This window comes from Xenopus tropicalis, chromosome 3 (assembly GCF_000004195.4).
Source record: "Xenopus tropicalis strain Nigerian chromosome 3, UCB_Xtro_10.0, whole genome shotgun sequence".
Classification (NCBI taxonomy): Eukaryota; Metazoa; Chordata; class Amphibia; order Anura; family Pipidae; genus Xenopus; species Xenopus tropicalis.
The window spans coordinates 28,263,373-28,285,350 of NC_030679.2; the positions used below are offsets into that span (position 1 = coordinate 28,263,373).

The window sequence follows — 21,978 nt, forward strand, 5'->3', positions numbered from 1 at the left end:
GGGCTCATCCTGGTTATACTAATTTTAGAAGTATCCAAAGGTTACATGTAAAAATAAAAATGCAATTTACAGCAAATAAACATTGCTAGTAGTAAAAAGGGCAATAAAGTATAATATTAATAATTTCTATACTATGTTTAAATTCCTCATATGTTAATAGTAAGGTTGAGGACATCTGTATCATTAATGTGTTATGAATAGTGACTAGTGACCTTTTTCTTCAGGTTTTACTTTGAAAAAACACCTATAGATTCCAATGTATTGTACAAAAAAAAAAGTCACCTGGAAAACTGCCCATTGACTACAACATGTTTCGCTAATTTTCGCCACTTTGCAATTTTTTCAGTGATGCAAAACAGGACAGATTAGCCCAGGGGTTCATTTATAAACTTTGTGCAGCACATAATTATTTGCACAGTGAACATATTTGCCCTGCTTGTGTTTATAATTATAAAGCTGGACAAGATTGGTGTACTTAATGTGTAAACATAATTTCAAGTTTTTATTCGCAGCGTGATTGTCCTTAAGGGCTTTTTTAATGTGGCATAATAGCAAATTGCACATATATTTGCGCACGCTCTGTGCAAAGTGAAAATTGGTGCTATTATCACGCTCAATAAATATGCACTAAGGGTGTTCTCATTCAAACCGCAGAACAGGAATAATGAATAAAAAAAATTGTAACACAAATAAGAGAAGAATGGTTGGTATTACAAGAAAACAGAAGAAAGAGGAGAAAAGAAGGATAAAGAAAAGTTTGTAATGATAAAAGAAAAGCTAAGCAGAATAAAAAAGGGGCAGTAAAGAAAAAGAATGGAGTAGAGAGCAAAAAAAGATTAGAAGATTAGTGAAGAGGAAATCATAGGCTTCACTTAAAAATTAGTAAAACTTTGAAAAAATTTGTGAAATGCCAAAAATGACACGCGGCAAAAATAATGGTGTGAACATTTTTGTTGCAAAAAATATGCCAATTGTGAAACACAGAAATTCACAGTGAATCCGTGCCTGCCAAAAAATTTAGCTCATCGCTATTTAAAATAAGAGGAAAGTGGCTGGTATGATAAGTAAACAGAAGAAAGAAGAGGAGAAAGAAGAAGTCGGTAATGATACACTATTAACAACATTGGTCCCGCTTGTTCAATTCATCACCGCTCTTTTAAACATAATTTTCAACAAGTTCTATGTCCTAGTAAAAATACTGTTAGTTTGATGACAATATCCTAAACTTTCATCAATATGCATCTGTGTAGGACTGTTTTAAAAGTTTTAGCAAAAGAAAACCACATCCACTGCAACCCCAATCTCTCATTTTCTCCTCACGCACCTTTAGAGTGCCCTAAGATTTAGGTTGATTGTGTGTGACATTGTGGTTGTGGCCATAGCTTTTTTTTATTTTCTTTGGTCTGATCTAGTGTATCATACATAATTATTACTGCATCATGGAATGCATTCTACTTAAGTGAGGTGCACAATACAATGCAACTTCCAAATTCAGAACAAACACCCAGGTGCTACACTATTAATTGCAGTGACTTTAACCACTGTGAAACTTTCAAAATCATCCAAAGAATTCTATAATACTGTTTTGGTCAGTGGAGGTAAAAACACTCTGGTCCGATGCTACACTAAGATAAAAGGGGTATATAATGGCACGCTTCAACACAATCTGGGAAAATCTACTATGCAGCTGCTCTACTATGGTCATCTTACAGAAGACTTTCAGAATCTGTGTCACCATGGAGGCTCTCAATTCACAAAATAGTCAGATGAAGCTCTAGACCCGCTCTGTTGATCAACAGACTGGTCTTTGTTCAAGAAGGAATATGACAACATTCATGAGTGCATGGATAAAATCAGTAACTACATAAGCTAGTGCTCATCTATTTGTATTATATAAGAAATACAGATGACCTTTCCTTAGATCCTAGATTCCTGAACTCATGTTTTGAGGTGATCCATCTACCATTATTAGCACCAATATGTCCTAAGACCATAAGGTAATAACCAGCCCAGTGCAATTCATGGTCTTGCGTGTACAACACAGCTTTGGTGAGCATTTGGCTTCACCTTTATTTCTTTTCCTATTATGCTTTATATATTTTTAAAATTTCCCTTTTAGATTGTACACTTTATCTCTAGTACCAATATGCTGTCACTTTGTAAATACATGTCGATGATAACAGTATTAACAAAAGACTTTACTTTTCATTATGTTTGATTTTTTTGGTTGGTTTTAGGACTGAGGTGCTGTGGTGGGGAACTTGGTGGTTGCTGGGCAAATTAACTGGCGGTGGCATGTAGTGTATTTAATCATATAGAGAGGTGTTGTCTACTTGCATTTTAACTTCAGATAAAGGTCTCTATGTGAAAATGAATATGGACTTAAGATTTGTTACTGTATATGGTAAGCACCCTTAGATGTGTATATATAGATTATCTATATATAGATTAATTATATAATATCTATCTTTTGGGGGTTTTAGAAAGCCATATTATACAGTTTTTTAATCTCACACACTGAACATCGTCATAATGATGACTGCCAGAATTATTATATTCAGACGCATCACACAGATGAGCACAGGCACCCTCATAGTACAATAGCTTAAAGTTTGCAACTATCCAACATAGAAATATATATAGAGATGCAACCAGCAAGTTTCCACATTTTGTCTTACCATGTTGAGACACCATTTTTTGGGTGTTAAATCCTGCCTCCAGATGATGCAAAGACTTGCCAGCAAAATACAATAAAAAAAACACCATGGCCCATGCACCACCAGGGCTGTATTTATAATAAGACCCAAAGGACCTATGCCTAGGGTGGCAAGTTTTGGGGGGAGGGGAGTAGTTTTTGGGTGCCTATTTTTCTTTTTTTTATAAAATAAATAAATAAATGAAATGCCCCCAGCCTCTGCCACGGATCTCAATAGGAAATCCGGCAATGGAGCTGAGAGAGGTGAGGAGGTAGGGGGGTCAGTGAGCACACATTGAGCTTGTCGTCACTTCTGCAACGTCACATGTACGACATAGATGTGCACAACGTAGGGGTGAATTTAGGGCTGGTGTCCAGGGTTGTGCTGGACCTAAATACACCCCTGTTCGCCATCTGGTGCCAAATCTTGTTTTTTTTCCCTGTGTTAACTGAAGGAGACATAATACAACAACATGGTAAAGAAACTTGGCTGCATCCATATATATCTATATGTTCAGTAAAAACCGCATTCCCTTAAAAAAAATTTGAAACAACAAAGTTTCAGTCGTCATTAGAACCTTTATCAAAGATAACAAATAGTTACCTTTGCATACCTTAAAGAGAAAGAAAGGTAAAAACTAAGTAAGCTTTATCAGAAAGGTCTATGTAAATACAGCCATACGCACTCACAGAAACACTGCACTGACTTCTCTGTCAAAAAATTTGTTCTGTCTGTTCTCTCCCCTCTCCTGCTCCCCCCTCCCTCAAGAATGCTAAGAACTCATCCCCCCCCCCTTAGGAATGTGAATCTGAGCCAATCAGCAGGTGTGTGTATATAAATGTCAAAGAAAATAAGCAACAGTAAAATTTCAATTTCATCTAAGGCTGATAATGCTTAGAACATTAATACATTTACAACTTTCTCACGTGAACACCCTTTTCCTGTTTTCCAATACCTGTCAATTGTGAATGAAATGCTTTGCCTTATTTTGCACTGCTACCTGCAATTGTGGTTAGTAATTAGTTAAAAAACTTACCTGTGCAATGCTGGCAGAAATTAAATTGTCCTTCGGAGGATCATTTGCAGAAACAGAGTCATCAGTATCAATGAGATTATCTGTTGGAACATTCTGGACAGGTTTAAGATATGCAACCTCATTTTGCCTTGAGTCCAGGGTCACACAAACATCATATGTGTATGGAAAAGGTAAAGTTCCATCACTAAAAACAGAAGGGCATCTAAGCGCAACTTGAGGATACAAGTCTCTGCTTAGAGGATGCAGAGCAGTTGGAGAACTTTGTTTTCTGCACTTTGAAATGACAGCAAGTATAACTGTGAAAATAAATAAAATGGAAATTAAAGCTATAGAGATGACGAGATAAAATGTTGCATTCGATGAAGATTCAGTTTCAATGTGCTGGTTTGTTATTTCTGGAAGAACTTGCTGGAAGTTTTCAGCCACAACTAGATTTAGAGTAACTGTAGAAGACAGCATGGGATAGCCATTGTCTTTCACCATAACTACAATTCTTTGCCTCAGAGCATCAGTCTCCTGCAAGTCTCTTGTTATTCTGATTTCCCCTGTGTTTTGCCCTATAATGAGAAAAGAAGGGTCAGGAACTTGAAGCAAGTGATAAGAGAGCCAGGCATTGTGTCCAGAATCAGCATCAACAGCAACTACTTTAGTCACTAAATATCCTTTTGTAGAAAAGTGTGGAATGAATTCAAATACTGAGGCAGCTTCTGAGTCTTGTGAAGGATAGAGAATCTTTGGTGCATTATCATTCTGATCAGTAATACAAATCTTCACTGTGGCATTAGCACTTCGAGAAGGAGATCCGGAGTCTTTAGCCATTACTTGGATGTAAAATTCCCGTAACTTTTCATAGTCAAATGAGCACTGTGCATATAAAACTCCACTTACTGTATTAATGGAAACATATGATGATATTGGTATGTCTTCAATATTATCAGTAAGGATCATGTAAACCACTTTTCCATTCTCATTTATATCAAAATCTGTAGCATGGACTCTATAAAATGAATTTCCTGAGGGATTATTTTCTTGGATATAGGCAACATAATCCATTTTGTCAAATACAGGGGCATTGTCGTTCACATCAGTTAAAATCAATCGAATGGTTTTGTTGTTGGTTAGTTGAGGGGATCCTTTATCTTCTGCTTTAATTGTGATATTGTACTCAGATGTTGTTTCTCTGTCTAAGTCCATTGAGGTTACAAGTTTATAGTAATTACCACTTGATGATATTAAGTGGAAAGGCAAAGATTCAGAGATTTGTCCAACAACCTCTCCATTTTCCCCAGAATCCAAATCATCTAAATTAACTAGTGCTATGACTGTACCAACTGGGGAGTCTTCTGGAATTGTATCTGAGAATGATGTAATTAATATATCAGGGGCATTATCATTAACATCACTAACTTGTATTAATAACTTGCAATAAGACACCAGGCCACCACCATCTTTAGCCTCAATGGTCATCTCATACTTTGTTGCCACTTCGTAATCCAGTTTTCCAGTTATCTGAATAGAACCATTTACAGGATTTATTGAAAACAGATCATGGGCATTTTCAGGAATGTCATTAACGGAATATGTTATTTGGGCATAAGAACCTTCATCTGCATCAGTTGCATGTAAATTAACAACTAAGAATCCAAGGGGAGCATTTTCGCTAACAGTTACTCTGTATGTGTCTTTGTTGAACAAGGGATGGTGATCATTGACATCAATTATGGCAATCTTAATTAGAGAAGTTCCAGTTTTAGAAGGTGTCCCTCCATCAAAGGCAGATAATATTAGAACAGATGAGTTCTTCTTCTCTCGATCCAAAGGTTTCTCCAAAACAAGCTCGGGATATTTCCTGCCATCCATATTAACTTTTTCTAGCAATCCAAAATAATCATTTGCACTGAGCTTATAACTCTGAATAGAATTATTACCAAGATCTGGGTCTTTTGCACTTCCTAAAGCAAAATGTGCTCCTAATGCAGCAGATTCACTAATACCAACATCAAAAATATCCTTAGAAAAGCTAGGTGCATTATCGTTGACATCCTGAATTTCCACATTGATTGTGTAGAAATGTAAAGGGCTTTCCATAACTGCCTCAATATTTAGAAAGCAATTTTGCTGCATTTCACATAAAGGCTCTCTGTCTATTCTATCTGCAACATACAAGTCTCCGTTTTCTAAATGAACATTTAAATACTGTTTTTTGGACCGAGAAACAATATGAAATTTACGTGAGGACAGTTCTTCAGCACTAACACCCAGATCATTTGCAATGTTCCCTATTACATATCCCAGCCTCTGTTCTTCATATATTGAGTACTGGAGCTGACAGATAACTGACTCACAAAGGAATAGAAAAAAGCAAAATATTACTTGCCATCTTATTGTCCTTTTGGTGACTCTGTATTTGATCATACTCTTCCCCATTTTCTCTTCTCAATACAATGTAAATAAAAATGAATCCAGTTCAAGTAGTTTATTCCAGTGCAGTATTTATCCCAGCTGCAGTGTATCAGTTTATTATATTGCAATGGTTCCTGCTGCCTTGTGCTGTGTGACTGTTGGAAGCTATGGTACTATACATTTTCTTATAAAACAAGAAAACTTCATTCTACTTCTTGGTCAACAGCGGCACTCAGAGTCTGAAATGTGAAACTGCAGCTTTGCAACCAGGTTTTAATTCTTCAGCTACATTTCATAGTACTGATTGTAAGAAATGATTTAAGGTTATCTTATATTGTAAAAGGAAAAAAAAACTGTGCAGAGCTCATTCTTTTATACTAATTTTAGAAATACACAAAAGATGTAAAAATAAGCATGTAAAAATAAAAATGCAATTTACAGTAAATGAACATTACTAGCAGTAAAAAGGGCAACAAAGTATAATATTAATAATTCTATACTATATTCAAATTTCTCACCATTTCGCAAATTTTTTGGTGAGGCAAAACAGGACAGATTCGCCCATTACTAGTTATGAGCTCACAGCATGAAGCTGGGTTTTTCTAAAAAAAAAAAAATATATATGTATATATTGCAGACCTTTACTGATATACACGTCAAACCAAGTTTTAAGCTTCAACATTCAACATTTAATGATAAATTAAATGATGTAATTTTCAGAGGTTTTTCTATGGGAACCTGAGGTATGTGCCTCTTGGCAGGAAGCATTAAATGTAAAAAGTATAGGTAAAAGTACTGAAAACATTAAAAATATTTTTGAATATGATTCCTTTATCACACCACTGAGTATGCTGGGCAAAGCATTTCAGCTGGATGTACGTCTGATGATACAGCAGTAGAAATGGGCATACGGGAGCAGAACAGAAGAATGCTGAAGAGCATTAAAAGTGCACCATGGAAAAAAATGGGAAAGTAGGAAGAAAGGGAGAAAGTATGAAAGCATAAAAGGAGAAGGGAACGCAGAAGAAAAAATGTAAAACATATAGAGTGGGTACAATAAAGAGAAACAGTGAACAGGACATCACAGAGCTTTAATGAGAAATATGCGTAGAACAGTGAGGGGTTCAAAGTTGAGAGCAGAAGAGACTATGAGCAAAAAAAAAGACTATGAAGAAAAAGAGCAGAACAGGAAGGGAATAATTAATAGAAAAAACTGGTAGGGTACAGAGTGATGGAAAGAAGATCTAATATTAGTGATTAGCGAATCTGTCCCATTTCGCTTCACTGAAAAATGAGTGAATCTTTGAAAACACGCACACTTTTTTCTGACGAGGATTTTTTGACGCGAACAACAATTGTTTTACACGTACGAGGTTTTTAGTTGCACGGAAATTTTTTGTGCCCGTCTCGCAAAACAATCAGGACCAATGCTATACTAACATCAAAGGGCTACTGTATGTAATGGAACACCTCATCCCAGTCTGGGAAAATCCATGTATCTGCTCTGCCATCTTACAGAAGACTTTCAAAATTGGTATCATCATGGAGCTCTCAATTCAGAAATAGTCAGATGAAGCTCTAGACCAGCTCTGTTGATGTTTTGAATCAATAGACTGGTTCAAGAAGGAATCTGACATTCATGAGTCTATGGATAAAGTCAGTAGCTACATAAGCTTACCAGAAATGTATTTTTTAATCGAAATGTATCAATATGTCCTTTAGACCATTTTCCTTAATTCAACTACTTTCCATAAACAGTTACTTCAAACTCTTTTGGTCTTGTTAATCAAATTCAGCCTTATTCAGCAGAATTAGGATTCAATCAAATCCATGCCTCTTGCTAAACCGAATCCAAAACCTTAAAATCACTTGACTTTTGGTAACATTAACATGGAAGTTTAAAATTGTTCTATTTAATTCTTCCTTATCCTAGTTTGCATATGCAAATTAGGATTCAGATTTGGTTGGGTATTCTCAGTAATCTTTTGCAAAGTATTCGGTTTTCCGCTGGATCCTAACATTGGAGGGATCGGAAGGAATCATTTTAGCCATTCTAACAATTATAAATTATAAGGGCATTAAACCCTCCATCAACATTAAGAAGCCTTCATTACCAAAGAAATAAAGACAACTGTGACACAACCATCTCAGTTAGGAACCAGATGAACTAGTTAACCAGGTCTCTGAAGATGAAGTTCTCTAGATCTTCCTGACAAAAAATTCTAGTACAGGTATCGGACCCCTTATCCGGAAACCCATTATCCAGAAAGCTCCGAATTACGGAATGCCCGTCTCCCATAGACTCCATTTTAATCAAATAATTCAGAATTTTAAAACTGATTCCCTTTTTCTATGTAGAAATAAAACAGAACCTTGTAATTGATTCCAACTAAGATATAAATAATCCTTATTGGATGCAAAACAATCCTATTGGGTTTAATTAATGTTTTATTGATTTTTTAGTAGACTTAAGGTATTGAGATCCAAATTACGGAAAGACCCCTTATCCGGAATACCCTTGGTCCCGAGCATTCTGGATAATGGGTCCTATACCTGTATATCAGCTGGACTATAGTTACATAGGTTAATTGGGTTTAAAAAAAGATAAAAGTCCTTCGAGTTCAAATAACACCCAGTGCAATACCGATAAAGAGCTATCAATACATTCACATAAAAAATATATAAACACTTAGAAGCTATATTATCTTGCCAATCGAACGCTGTGTCCCCAGTTTAAACCTAGGTTCCAATGATGTATAATCCATTATGACCAAAGATATTATGCCCCAATAAAAAATCTGTCAAGTGCCTCTGCTGCCTATGCAGCTTGTAGAACAGGTAAAATATAAGATATAAAGAAGGCATTTCCTATGACCCTAGATTCCTGAATGCATGCCTTAAGGTGATCTATCTGCCATTACCTTTGTTATAAGAACCAACATGTTCTATGACCACAATGTTATTCCCCATGCATATTATGGCCTTGCATGTACAAAAGAGCTTTGATGAGCTTTGGCTTTACTTTATCTCCAGTACCAATATGCTGTCACTTTATAAATACATGTTGATGATAACAGTATTAACAATACATTTGCTGACTTTAATTATTCGCTTGTGTGATTTTTTTTACTTTTAGGATTGAGATGCTGTGGGAGGGCACTTGATGGTTGCTGGGCAAATGAACTGGCAGTGGCATGTAGAGTATTTTATCATATAGAGAGGTGTTGTCTACTTGCATTTCAATGCAAGTAGACACGTTTTACAAGCACAGAGACACAGTTTAACTCCAAGCAGAGCCTCCTGAAAGCTAGCAACATCTTTGTGAAGATGTTTAATTATATTTATGTATGTGTGCATGTATGTAAATGTCAAAGTATATAGAGAAAATAAGAAATATTAAAGTTTAAATTTCAGCCAAGTCTGATAATGCTTAGAAAGTGCATTTACAACACATAACAATGGATCACTTTCAAGAGTGAATGAAATGCTTTGCCCTATTGTGCACTGCTACCTGCAATTTTGGTTGGTAATTAGTTAAAAAAAACTTACCTGTGCAATGCTGGCAGAAATTAAATTGTCCTTCGGAGGATCATTTGCAGAAACAGAGTCATCAGTATCAATAAGATTATCTGTTGGAACATTCTGGACGGGTTTAAGATATGCAACCTCATTTTGCCTTGAGTCCAGAGTTACACAGACATCATATGTGTACGGAAAAGGTAAAGTTCCATCACTAAAAACAGAAGGGCATCTAAGCGCAACTTGAGGATACAAGTCTCTGCTTAGAGGATGCAGAGCAGTTGGAGAACTTTGTTTTCTGCACTTTGAAATGACAGCAAGTAGAACTGTGAAAATAAATAAAATGGAAATTAAAGCTATAGAGATGACAAGATAAAATGTTGCATTCGATGGAGATTCAGTTTCAATGTGCTGGTTTGTTATTTCTGGAAGAACTTGTTGGAAGTTTTCAGCCACAACTAGATTTAGAGTAACTGTAGAAGACAGCATGGGATAGCCATTGTCTTTCACCATAACTACAATTCTTTGCCTCAGAGCATCAGTCTCCTGCAAGTCTCTTGTTATTCTGATTTCCCCTGTATTTTGCCCTATAATGAGAAAAGAAGGGTCAGGAACTTGAAGCAAGTGATAAGAGAGCCAGGCATTGTGTCCAGAATCAGCATCAACAGCAACTACTTTAGTCACTAAATATCCTTTTGTAGAAAAGTGTGGAATGAATTCAAATACTGAGGCAGCTTCTGAGTCTTGTGAAGGATAGAGAATCTTTGGAGCATTATCATTCTGATCAGTAATACATATCTTCACTGTGGCATTAGCACTTCGAAAAGGAGATCCGGAGTCTTTAGCCATTACTTGGATGTAAAATTCCCGTAACTTTTCATAGTCAAATGAGCGCTGTGCATATAAAACTCCACTTACTGTATTAATAGAAATATATGATGATATTGGTATGTCTTCAATATTATTAGTAAGGATCATGTAAATCACTTTTCCATTCTCATTTATATCAGGATCTGTAGCATGGACTCTAAAAAAGGAACTTCCTGAGGGATTATTTTCTTGGATATAGGCAACATAATTAATATGATCAAATACAGGGGCATTGTCGTTCACATCAGTTAAAATCAATCGAATGGTTTTGCTGTTGGTTAGTTGAGGGGATCCTTTATCTTCTACTTTAATTGTGATGTTGTACTCAGATGTTTTCTCTCTATCTAAGTCCATTGAGGTTACAAGTTTATAGTAATTACCACTTGATGATATTAAGTGAAAAGGCAAAGATTCAGGGATTTGTCCAACAACCTCTCCATTTTCCCCAGAATCCAAGTCATCTAAATTAACTAGTGCTATGACTGTACCAACTGGGGAGTCTTCTGGAATTGTATCTGAGAAAGATGTAATTAATATATCAGGAGCATTATCATTAACATCACTAACTTGTATTAATAACTTGCAATAAGACACCAGGCCACCACCATCCTTAGCCTCAACTGTCATCTCATACTTTGTTGCCACTTCGTAATCCAGTTTTCCAGTTACTTGAACAGAACCGTTCAAAGGATTTATTGCAAATATCTCAAGAGCCTTTTTTGGAATGTCATTTAATATATATGTAATGTGAGCATTAGAACCTTCATCTGCATCAGTCGCATGTAGATCTATAACTAAGAATCCAATTGGAGCATTTTCGCTAATAGTTACTCTATAGGTGTCCTTGTTAAACAAGGGATAATTATCATTTACATCGGTAACCACAATTTTAATCAAAGATGTTCCAGTTTTTGAAGGTGTCCCTCCATCAAAAGCAGATAATATTAGAACTGATGAGTTCTTTTTCTCACGATCCAAAGGTTTCTCCAAAACAAGCTCGGGATATTTCCTTCCATCTGTATTAACTTTTTCCAGCAGTCCAAAATAATCATTTGCACTGAGCTTATAACTCTGAATAGAATTATTACCAAGATCTGGATCTTGTGCACTTCCTAAAGCAAAGTGAGCTCCTAGTGCAGCTGATTCACTAATACCAATATCAAAAATATCCTTTGAAAAGCTAGGTGCATTATCATTAACATCCTGAATTTCCACGTTGATTGTGTAGAAATGTAAAGGGTTTTCCATAACTGCCTCGATATTTAGAAAACAATTTTGTTGCATTTCACATAAATCCTCTCTGTCTATTCTATCTGCAACATACAAGTCTCCATTCTCTAAATGAACATTTAAATACTGTTTTTTGGACCGAGAAACAATGTGGAATTTACGTGAGGACAGTTCTTCAGCACTAACACCCAGATCATTTGCAATATTCCCTATTACATATCCCAGCCTCTGTTCTTCATATATTGAGTACTGGAGCTGACAGATAACTGACTCACAAAGGAATAACAAAAAGCAAAATATTACTTGCCATCTTTTTGTCCTTTTGGTGACTCTGTATTTGATCATACTCTTCCCCATTTTCTCTTCTCAATACAATGTAAATAAAAATGAATCCAGTTCAAGTAGTTTATTCCAGTGCAGTATTTATCCCAGCTGCAGTGTATCAGTTTATTATATTGCAATGGTTCCTGCTGCCTTGTGCTGTGTGACTGTTGGAAGCTATGGTACTATACATTTTCTCATAAAACAAGAAAACTTCATTCTACTTCTTGGTCAACAGCGGCACTCAGAGTCTGAAATGTGAAACTGCAGCTTTGCAACCAGGTTTTAATTCTTCAGCTACATTTCATAGTACTGATTGTAAGAAATGATTTAAGGTTATCTTATACTATAAAAGGAAAAAAATTGTGCAGAGCTCATCCTTTTAGTTTTAGAAAGACACAAAAGATGTAAAAATAAACATGTAAAAATAAAAATGCAATTTACAGTAAATGAACACTGCTAGCAGTAAAAAGGGCAACAAAGTATAATATTAATAGTTCTATACTATATTTACATTTCTCTTATATTTTTCACCATTTCCCAAATATTTTGGTGAGGCTACTAGACAGGACAGATTCGCCCATTACTAGTAATGAGCTCACAGCCTGAAGCTGGGTTTTTCTAAAAAAAAAAATATATGTATATATTGCAGACCTTTAGTGATATACACATGTCAAACCAAGTTTTAAGCTTCAACATTCAACATTTAATGATAAATTGAATTATGTAATTTTCAGAGGTTTTTCTATGGGAACCTGAGGTATGTGCCTCTTGGCAGGAAGCATTAAATGTAAAAAGTATAAGTAAATGTACTGAAAACATTAAAAATATTTTTGAATATGATTCCTTTATCACACCACTGAGTATGCTGGGCAAAGCATTTCAGCTGGATGTACGTCTGATGATACAGCAGTAGAAATGGGCATACGGGAGCAGAACAGAAGAATGCTGAAGAGCATTAAAAGTGCACCATGGAAAAAAATGGGAAAGCAGAAAAAAAAAGGAAGAAAGGGAGAAAGTATGAAAGCATAAAAGGAGAAGGGAACGCAGAAGAAAAAATGTAAAAAATATAGAGTGAGTACAATAAAGAGAAACAGTGAAAAGGACATCACAGAGCTTTAACGAGAAAGATGCGTAGAACAGAGAGGGGTTCAAAGTTGAGAGCACAAGAGACTATGAGCAAAAAAAAGACTATGAAGAAAAAGAGCAGAACAGGAAGGGAATAATTAATAGAAAAAACTGGAAGGGTACAGAGTGATGGAAAGAAGATCTAATATTAGTGATTAGCGAATCTGTCCCATTTCGCTTCACTGAAAAATGAGTGAATCTTTGAAAAATTTGAAAAATGTCAGCAAGAAGAAAGCAATATTATTCACCCCCCTGTGGTATCCTTCTCCAAGGGAGAAGCGGAGTGCTTTTACAAAGCAATATATGTTACTAATTTGGTGGGTTTAGGTCATTATTTTGAGAATATTGGATATTATGACTATCAAAGAAAATTTCTAATCACAAAATCAAGTCATTTTACTTTTAAAATGTACTAAAGCCACAAGCCATAGATGAACAAGGAAATCAAATTATGAGAACAACATACATCTGGGGATAGAGAAATTTACAAAATATCAAGGAGATCTATAGAGAAGGCCATAAATGATGGCAAAGAAAGCTTACAAGTATAAAATCCACATTGGAGGGATCGGAAAGAAACATTTTAGCCATTCAAAGAACTATAAACTATAAGGGCATTAAACCCTCCTTCAACATTAAGAAGCCTTCATTACTAGTGATGAGCGAATCTGTTGCGCGTCAAAAAAATTGTCACCCGCGACTATTCTTTTGTGTCCTGCGGCTATTCCTTTGTCGCGTGGCTATTATTTTGTCGCCCAGCTATTCTTTTAATGCCCGCAGCTATTATTTTGTCGCACGGCTATTGTTTTGCCGCCCGTGGCTATTGTTTTGTCGCGTGGCTATTCTTTTGTTGCACGCAACAATTTTTGGACGTGCAGTGAATTTTTCCGCGGCAAATCATCATCCGTTTCACAAAACAATCCGCCAATGGCAAAACGTGGAAATTCGCCACAAATCCATGCCTGGCGAAACATTTCGCCCATCACTATTCATTACCAAAGAAGTAACTGTGACATAACCAACTATCTCAACTTGGAACCAGATGAACTAGTTCACCAGGTCTCTAAAGATGAAGTTCTCTAGATCTTCTTAAAAAATATAAAAAACACTTAACTAAACAGACATATCAATAAACTCAGAAATATATATACACACCTATACTAAATTATGCTTGTCCAAGAATTCACACAAGTCACTCTTAAAGGCATTAATAGAATCTGCCATCACAAACAGGTGTGTTTTTCCTGATCTGGTCAACCCATTGGTCTTGTCAATGTTTGCATAAATGAAATCAGTTTTTTCATTGCAGTGCTAAGGCTATAGTTAATTTTAGATAATTGCACACTGGAATATCATTAGAAGCTATATTATCTTGCCAATCTAACCCTGTGTCTCCAGTTTAAACCCGGTGATGTATAATCCATTATGGCTAAAGATATTGTGCCCGAATAAAAAATCAACCAAGTGCCTCTGCTGCTTATGCAGCTTGTAGAACAAGTAAAATATAAGAAATAAAGAAGACATTTCCTATGACCCTAGATTTCTCAACTCATGCTTTAAGGTCATTCATCTGCCATTAACATTGTTATAAGAACCGTGTTCTAAAACTACAATGTAAAAACCAGCCCCATGTAATTTATGGTCTTTCATGTACAACAGAGCTTTTGGCTTTACTTTGTCTCTGGTACCAATATGCTGTCACCTTATAAATACATATTGATGATAACAGTATTAACAATATATTTGATGACTTTACTTATTCACTTGTTTGATTTTTTTGGTTGCTTTTAGGATTGAGATGCTGTGGGAGGGCACTTGGTGGTTGCTGGGCAAATGAACTGGCAGTGGCATGCAGAGTATTTAATCATATAGAGAGGTGTTGTATTTTAAATCCAGATAAATGTCTGTGTGGAAATGAATATAAGCCTGCCCACATTTTTATATTTAAACCCTGTAAGTGCTGTGCTTAATTTTGCTACTATTGTTTTTTATATAGTGTCAGGAGCACTCCAGTTAGGTGTTGTGGTTAGCACTTTGCTTTGTGTTAAAAGTAAAGATGGCAGTGCCCATGGCCTTAATGTCATCGTGCAGGAGTGCCATATTATGGCACGCCACCGACACGTGACTTCATCGCTCTTGGCAGACCTTCCTGCCTGTTTTTGGCTATCCTGTTTGCTTCCTGAACCAACCTTTCCCTGCAATACAATTTGAGACTGTTTAACCCTTATTGAATAGCAGAGAACTAAAGTTTGGGTGCCATTCAATAAAATTACTAAACTTTTTTTGAAGTCCAGTGTGTCCGGATTCTGCCCACGGAATATTCTACATTAATACTCTGAACTGCACCCAGTTACAATATCTCCTAGAAATGTGAGTATCCCATCTCAGATTTATATATACATATATATATATATATATATATATATATATATAAATTTGTGTGTTATACTTTTATTTTTGCTACATTTGTGTGTTTTACTTATGTTTCACTTCAGCAATACGTGTCTGGTCACAGACACTAGATCTGGCACCTTTTTTTGTAGTGGGCTATTTAAGGGGGGTGTTTGTGCAAAGTCTTTTGGTTAGTCCCTGAAGAAGAACACATTCAGTGTTCAAAACGTTGGATTAATAAAGATTTTTTGTTCTTTTTTAAAGTCCCTGTGTGTGCGGCACTCTGTTCTTCATTTCCATAAACTCCTGGCCAGCACCTGGGGCAGATTTTTTGTTCTTTTTTAAAGTCCCTTTAAAGATCTTTTCTCCAGATTTAGTAAGAAACAGCTATTGTCATACATTAATGTTTCAGTTCATGGTCTAGTGATCCTCAACCAGTAGTTTGTAAACAACATGTTGCTCACCACTACCTTTGATGTTGCTCCCAGTGGCCTCAAAGTAGGTGCCCATTTTTAAATTTCTGTCTTGGCATCAAGTTTTACAAGCACAGAGACACAGTTTCACTCCAGGCAGAGCCCCCTAAAGGCTGGCAACACACATGGGGCAATAAATATTCAATCTTATTACTTATTTAACATCCCCATAAAACATATTTCCTGCTTGTGTGGCTCACCAACACTTTTTACATCTGAGTGTGGCTCACAAGTAAAAAAGGTTGGGGATCCCTGGTCTAGAACCTTTGTCATGATGTTTTATCATATATAAGTATGTATGTGAGTGTGTAAATGTCAAAGTATATAGAGAAAATAAGAAATATTAAAATTTCAATTTCATCTAAGGCTGATAATGCTTAGAAAATGGATACATTTACAATACATTTTGTTGTTTAAAAATACAATGGATCACTTTCAAGAGTGAATGAAATGCTTTTCCCTATTGAGTACTGCTACCTACAATTTTAGTTGGTAATTATTTAAAAAACTTACCTGTGCAATGCTGGCAGAAATTATGTCCTTCGGAGGATCATTTGCAGAAACAGAATCATCAGTATCAATAAGATTATCTGTTGGAACATTCTGGACGGGTTTAAGATATGCAACCTCATTCTGCCTTGAGTCCAGGGTTACACAAACATCATATGTGTACGGAAAAGGTAAAGTTCCATCACTAAAAACAGAAGGGCATCGAAGAGCAACTTGAGGATACAAGTCTCTGCTTAGAGGATGCAGAGCAGTTGGAGAACTTTGTTTTCTGCACTTTGAAATGACAGCAAGTAGAACTGTAAAAATAAATAAAATCGAAATTATAGCTATAGAGATAACAAGATAGAATGTTGCATTCGACCGAGTATCAGTTTCAATGTGCTGGTTTGTTATTTCTGGAAGAACTTGCTGGAAGTTTTCAGCCACAACTAGATTTAGAGTAACTGTAGAAGACAGCATGGGATAGCCATTGTCTTTCACCATAACTACAATTCTTTGCCTCAGAGCATCAGTCTCCTGCAAGTCTCTTGTTATTCTGATTTCCCCTGTGTTTTGCCCTATAATGAGAAAAGAAGGGTCAGGAACTTGAAGCAAGTGATAAGAGAGCCAGGCATTGTGTCCAGAATCAGCATCAACAGCAACTACTTTAGTCACTAAATATCCTTTTGTAGAAAAGTGTGGAATGAATTCAAATACTGAGGCAGCTTCTGAGTCTTGTGAAGGATAGAGAATCTTTGGAGCATTATCATTCTGATCAGTAATACATATCTTCACTGTGGCATTAGCACTTCGAGAAGGAGATCCGGAGTCTTTAGCCATTACTTGGATATTGAATTCCCGTAACTTTTCATAGTCAAATGAGCGCTGTGCATATAAAACTCCACTTACAGTGTTAATGGAAATGTATGATGATAATGGTATGTCTTCAATATTATCAGTAAGGATCATGTAAACCACTTTTCCATTCTCATTTATATCAGGATCTGTAGCATGGACTCTATAAAATGAATTTCCTGAGGGATTATTTTCTTTGATATAGGCAACATAATCCATTTTGTCAAATACAGGGGCATTGTCGTTCACATCAGTTAAAATCAATCGAATGGTTTTGCTGTTGGTTAGTTGAGGGGATCCTTTATCTTCTGCTTTAATTGTGATGTTGTACTCAGGTGTTGTTTCTCTGTCCAAGGCCATTGAGGTTACAAGTTTATAGTAATTACCACTTGATGATATTAAGTGAAAAGGCAAAGATTCAGAGATTTGTCCAACAACCTCTCCATTTTCCCCAGAATCCAAGTCATCTAAATTAACTAGTGCTATGACTGTACCAACTGGGGAGTCTTCTGGAATTATATCTGAGAAAGATGTAATTAATATATCAGGGGCATTATCATTAACATCACTAACTTGTACTAATAGCTTGCAATAAGACACCAGGCCACCACCATCTTTAGCTTCAATTGTCATTTCATAGTTTGTTGCTGCTTCATAGTCCAGTTTTCCAGTTATTTGAACAGAACCGTTCAAAGGATTTATTGCAAATATCTCAAGAGCCTTTTTTGGAATGTCATTAAATAAATATGTAATTTCAGCATTAGAACCTTCATCTGCATCAGTTGCATGTAGATCTATAACTAGGAATCCTATAGGGACATTTTCGCTAACAGTTACTCTATAGGTGTCCTTGTTAAACAAGGGATGGTTATCATTGACATCGGTAACCACAATCCTAATTAGAGAAGTTCCAGTTTTAGAAGGTGTCCCACCATCAAAAGCAGATAATATTAGAACAGATGAGTTCTTTTTCTCACGATCCAAAGGTTTCTCCAAAACAAGCTCGGGATATTTCCTTCCATCTGTATTAATTTTTTCCAGCATTCCAAAATAATCATTTGCACTGAGCTTATAACTCTGGATAGAATTATTACCAAGATCTGGGTCTTTTGCACTTCCTAAAGCAAAATGTGCTCCAAGTACAGCCAGTTCACTAATACTAATTTCAAAAATATCCTTTGAAAAGCTAGGTGCATTATCATTGACATCCTGAATTTCCACATTGATTGTGTAGAAATGTAAAGGGCTTTCCATAACTGCTTCAATATTTAGAAAACAATTTTGTTGCATTTCACATAAATCCTCTCTGTCTATTCTATCTGCAACATACAAGTCTCCATTCTCTAAATGAACATTTAAATATCGTTTTTTGGACCGAGAAACAATATGGAATTTACGTGAGGACAGTTCTTCAGCACTAACACCCAGATCATTTGCAATGTTCCCTATTACATATCCCAGCCTCTGTTCTTCATATATTGAGTACTGGAGCTGACAGATAACTGACTCACAAAGGAATAGAAAAAAGCTAAATATTACTTGCCATCTTATTGTCCTTTCTGTGCTTCCATATTTGATCATTGTACACATTTTTTCTTCTTGATGCAATATTTCAAACAAAAGGGAGTCCAGTTGAATATAATTCTTAAATATTTTACCAGCTGCAAGATAACAGTCTATAATATAGCAATGGTTTCTGCTGCCCTGTTCTGTGTGACTGTTGGAAGCTATGGTACTGTACATCTCCTCATTAAACAAGAAAATTCTTTATTCTTGGTCAACAGCGGCACTCAGAGTCTAAAGTGTGTAAGTGCAGGTTGGCAGTTTACTTTTAATTCTTTAGCAGCAATGACAATGCTTATACATGCAAAAATATACATTTTATTATAGGAGAATTGCAATAATAATACTAATAATAATATAAATTAAGTATTAAATGCAGACTTAGAGAAACAAATACAAATTCAAAGAGAACTAGAATAAATAGTATACAAAATAGAATACAATTGCAATTCACAATATTATATTTATTGCTTAATGGGAGCAAAATTTCAACATCTTGGTGTGGTAGGGCGGCAGGCTGCCACCAAATTTGTGCCACCCTAGGCCCGGGCCTTTGTTGCCTCTCCACAAATCCGGGCCTAATCATTGATGAAGAAGGTAAATAGTAGGTAAAGTATTAAAATTAATGCATTGCGAGTACTAGGGGCCGATTCATTAAAACACGAGTTCGAATCCCGAATGGGAAAAATTTGGATTGAATCGATAATTTCCGAAGATTGCATGAAAATGCTTACGAAAAAATCGTAATAGTCATATTACTATAGTCATAGTAATAGTCATAATATCGTATTGGTGATCCAAAAGTCACAAAATTTTCATACTGAACAATTGCACGGGTGTACGAAAAAGTTGTGCAAGTGCGAAAGAATCTGCAAAAATACGCTCGGAGCGTTCATGTCTTAGTAAATCTCCCCCCTAGTGTTAGCATATTTTTTCTTAATGTATCATACCTGTACTCTGACTTCAATTATACATGTACAGTATCTATACTCAAGGTGAATGGTGTGAAAACTAAAATAAATAATGCCACCGCACAGCAAATAATTCCAATTTTCAAAAATTATTTTCTATTTCTCATTTCTCTGTAATATTTAAAGAGTACCTTGTACTTCATAGTAAGAAAGCCATATATAACCATATTGGTGGCAAAACAATCCTATTAGCATTATTTAATGTTTAAATGATTTGTAACAGATTTAAGGTATGGTGATTTAAATTACAGAAAGATCCTGTATACAGAAAACCACAGAAGTATTCCAGATAGCAGATCCTGTATCTGTACCTTGTATTAAAGGACAAGGAAAGGTTAATATAAATTAAAAGTAAGTCTAAAGGCATTCTTTTTAAGTACTTACTGCATATCTAAATTCCCAGATCCCTGCTTGCTTCTCTGAGATATGGTGCTGGCAGCCTACAGCAGTGTGAAGCCTACAGTGACATCACTGAAATCTCTCTTCCCTTCCTGTAGGTGCCAGCGGCAGCATTCCTATTCTCTGAGCATGTGTGTAACTTGATCCTCTCTCCTGTTCTGAGCTACACATGCCCACCAGCCAATCAGAAGCGGATCTGCCAGAGGGGAGGGGGGGATTGAAACACATGTGCAGTATTCACACTTTTAATTTAGTGTTTGGGAAGGGGTGGTTTCTCCTTGGCCTGTTATCTCTGCCCCAAAGGAGACTATCACCCTTAGTGACATCAGGGAGCAGGAACCCCATGAACAAGGTATAGAAAGCACAGGTTATATCATTTCATAGCACTTTCTAGGAAAGTGAGTCAGTGCACTTATATAGAAAGAGCAGCTTTCCAGCTCCAACTAGGAGAGTTAAAGGAGTAGTTTCCTAGAGGCTTACTGCCTGAGCCTAGGGACCCAGTAGTGTCAGGGATCATAGATTAGTCTTAACCCTGTCCTGCAAAATGGGGTTACACATATTAATGCAGAATTACTCAAAAAACACTGGGCCTAGGTATTTTTAACATTATAAATTATACATTATAACATTATAGCATTATAAATTTGTACAGAATCCATGCATTTCACAGAAAGTCTGATAAATGTATCTTGATTACAATTAACAGAAAAGTGCAATGACATGCTCCAAAGGGCCTATAATCCAATGCTGGATTTTATTATTTTATTTAATATAGGTATTTATTATACTTGATTGAAACAAAAAAAAGTAAGAGCATAGTGGCACAGTATGGATTTGCTTTGCCATTTTTTAAACACTGCTAAGGATTTTAAATATAAAGAGTAACTCATCCTTTCCTGCCCTTATTGGTTTTCAAATGCACATACCCTATATTAATTATGTAAAAAGTGTTAAGCAAATGTTTAAGTCAGCCCACTTCTAAAACCTTAGCCTTACTTAATGAAACATTATGCACGTGCAAACAACCACATGGTGGTGATGTGGGATTGTGTTTGTCTTGTAAGAAAATATATTCATATTCTCAGACTCCTACATGCACCACTTGTTTTGTGCTCCCAAATGGAATGTGGCTATAAAACCACAAATCCTAACTGGTACTATACTGCACCCCGCCCCCCAAAGAACAACAACAAACATGTAGATAATAGAATCATTTACAATTTACCTTACAATATTACAACTAATCTTTTGATAGCTGAATGTGATAATATGGATTAGGAAGCACATTTAACCAGGAGGTTAAGAACTCCAAAAAAAACCACAGGGTAAACTAGTTGGTATAAAGGAATTATTAATATAGCAACATCAGACCTTGCGTAAACATGATTTCCTAAGGATATAACAACTCCTGTAGCATTTACATAGAACATATCCTGTACTGCTAAACCATAAACCAGTAATGGACCTGTAGAGATTGCCATGAGGTGAGTTACCAGGTACCAAGTTACAAGGGGGCAAAAAAAAAGCCATTTCTGGTAATTTCAAGAGCCAAAATTCCAATTTTGGATTTTAAATGGGATTTTGGCTCTTCTAGTGCAGAGAGTACTGTTGGGCTCTTTGTACTAGTAATGTGG

At 35.9% G+C, this 21,978-nt stretch overlaps 3 protein-coding genes across 3 annotated transcripts in view; all 3 read right to left on the reverse strand.

Moving 5' to 3' along the window:
* The window catches only part of pcdhga11 (protocadherin gamma subfamily A, 11), a 264,554-nt gene extending 258,322 nt beyond the window's left edge, over positions 1–6,232 (reverse strand). Inside the window, exon 1 of the mRNA XM_031898040.1 lies at positions 3,733–6,232. Within this exon, the coding sequence (XP_031753900.1) occupies positions 3,733–6,159 (2,427 nt within the window). The 5' untranslated portion in view covers positions 6,160–6,232. The remainder of the gene's footprint in view (positions 1–3,732) is intronic.
* A 2,524-nt stretch (positions 6,233–8,756) lies between these two features.
* Positions 8,757–12,237, reverse strand: LOC116409533 (protocadherin gamma-B7-like). The gene is made up of 2 exons (XM_031898195.1): positions 9,685–12,237; positions 8,757–8,789 (listed from the first exon to the last, which is right to left on the reverse strand). The coding sequence occupies exons 1-2, from the start codon at positions 12,109–12,111 to the stop codon at positions 8,757–8,759; spliced, it is 2,460 nt and encodes an 819-aa protein (XP_031754055.1). The 5' UTR covers positions 12,112–12,237.
* Positions 12,238–15,191: 2,954 nt separating this feature from the next.
* On the reverse strand, positions 15,192–19,097 carry LOC105946895 (protocadherin gamma-B7). The gene is made up of 2 exons (XM_031898196.1): positions 16,581–19,097; positions 15,192–15,398 (listed from the first exon to the last, which is right to left on the reverse strand). The coding sequence occupies exons 1-2, from the start codon at positions 18,999–19,001 to the stop codon at positions 15,192–15,194; spliced, it is 2,628 nt and encodes an 875-aa protein (XP_031754056.1). The 5' UTR covers positions 19,002–19,097.
* Positions 19,098–21,978: the final 2,881 nt, after the last annotated feature.

Coding starts and splice junctions, on each gene's coding strand:
- LOC116409533 (XM_031898195.1), bottom strand. CDS start 12,111: ATGGGGAAGAGTATGATCAAATACAGAGTCACCAAAAGGACAAAAAGA. Junction 8,790..9,684: donor TTTCTGCCAGCATTGCACAG/GTAAGTTTTTTT, acceptor ATGTATTGATAG/CTCTTTATCGGTATTGCACT.
- LOC105946895 (XM_031898196.1), bottom strand. CDS start 19,001: ATGTGTACAATGATCAAATATGGAAGCACAGAAAGGACAATAAGATGG. Junction 15,399..16,580: donor TTTCTGCCAGCATTGCACAG/GTAAGTTTTTTA, acceptor ATTGTATTGCAG/GGAAAGGTTGGTTCAGGAAG.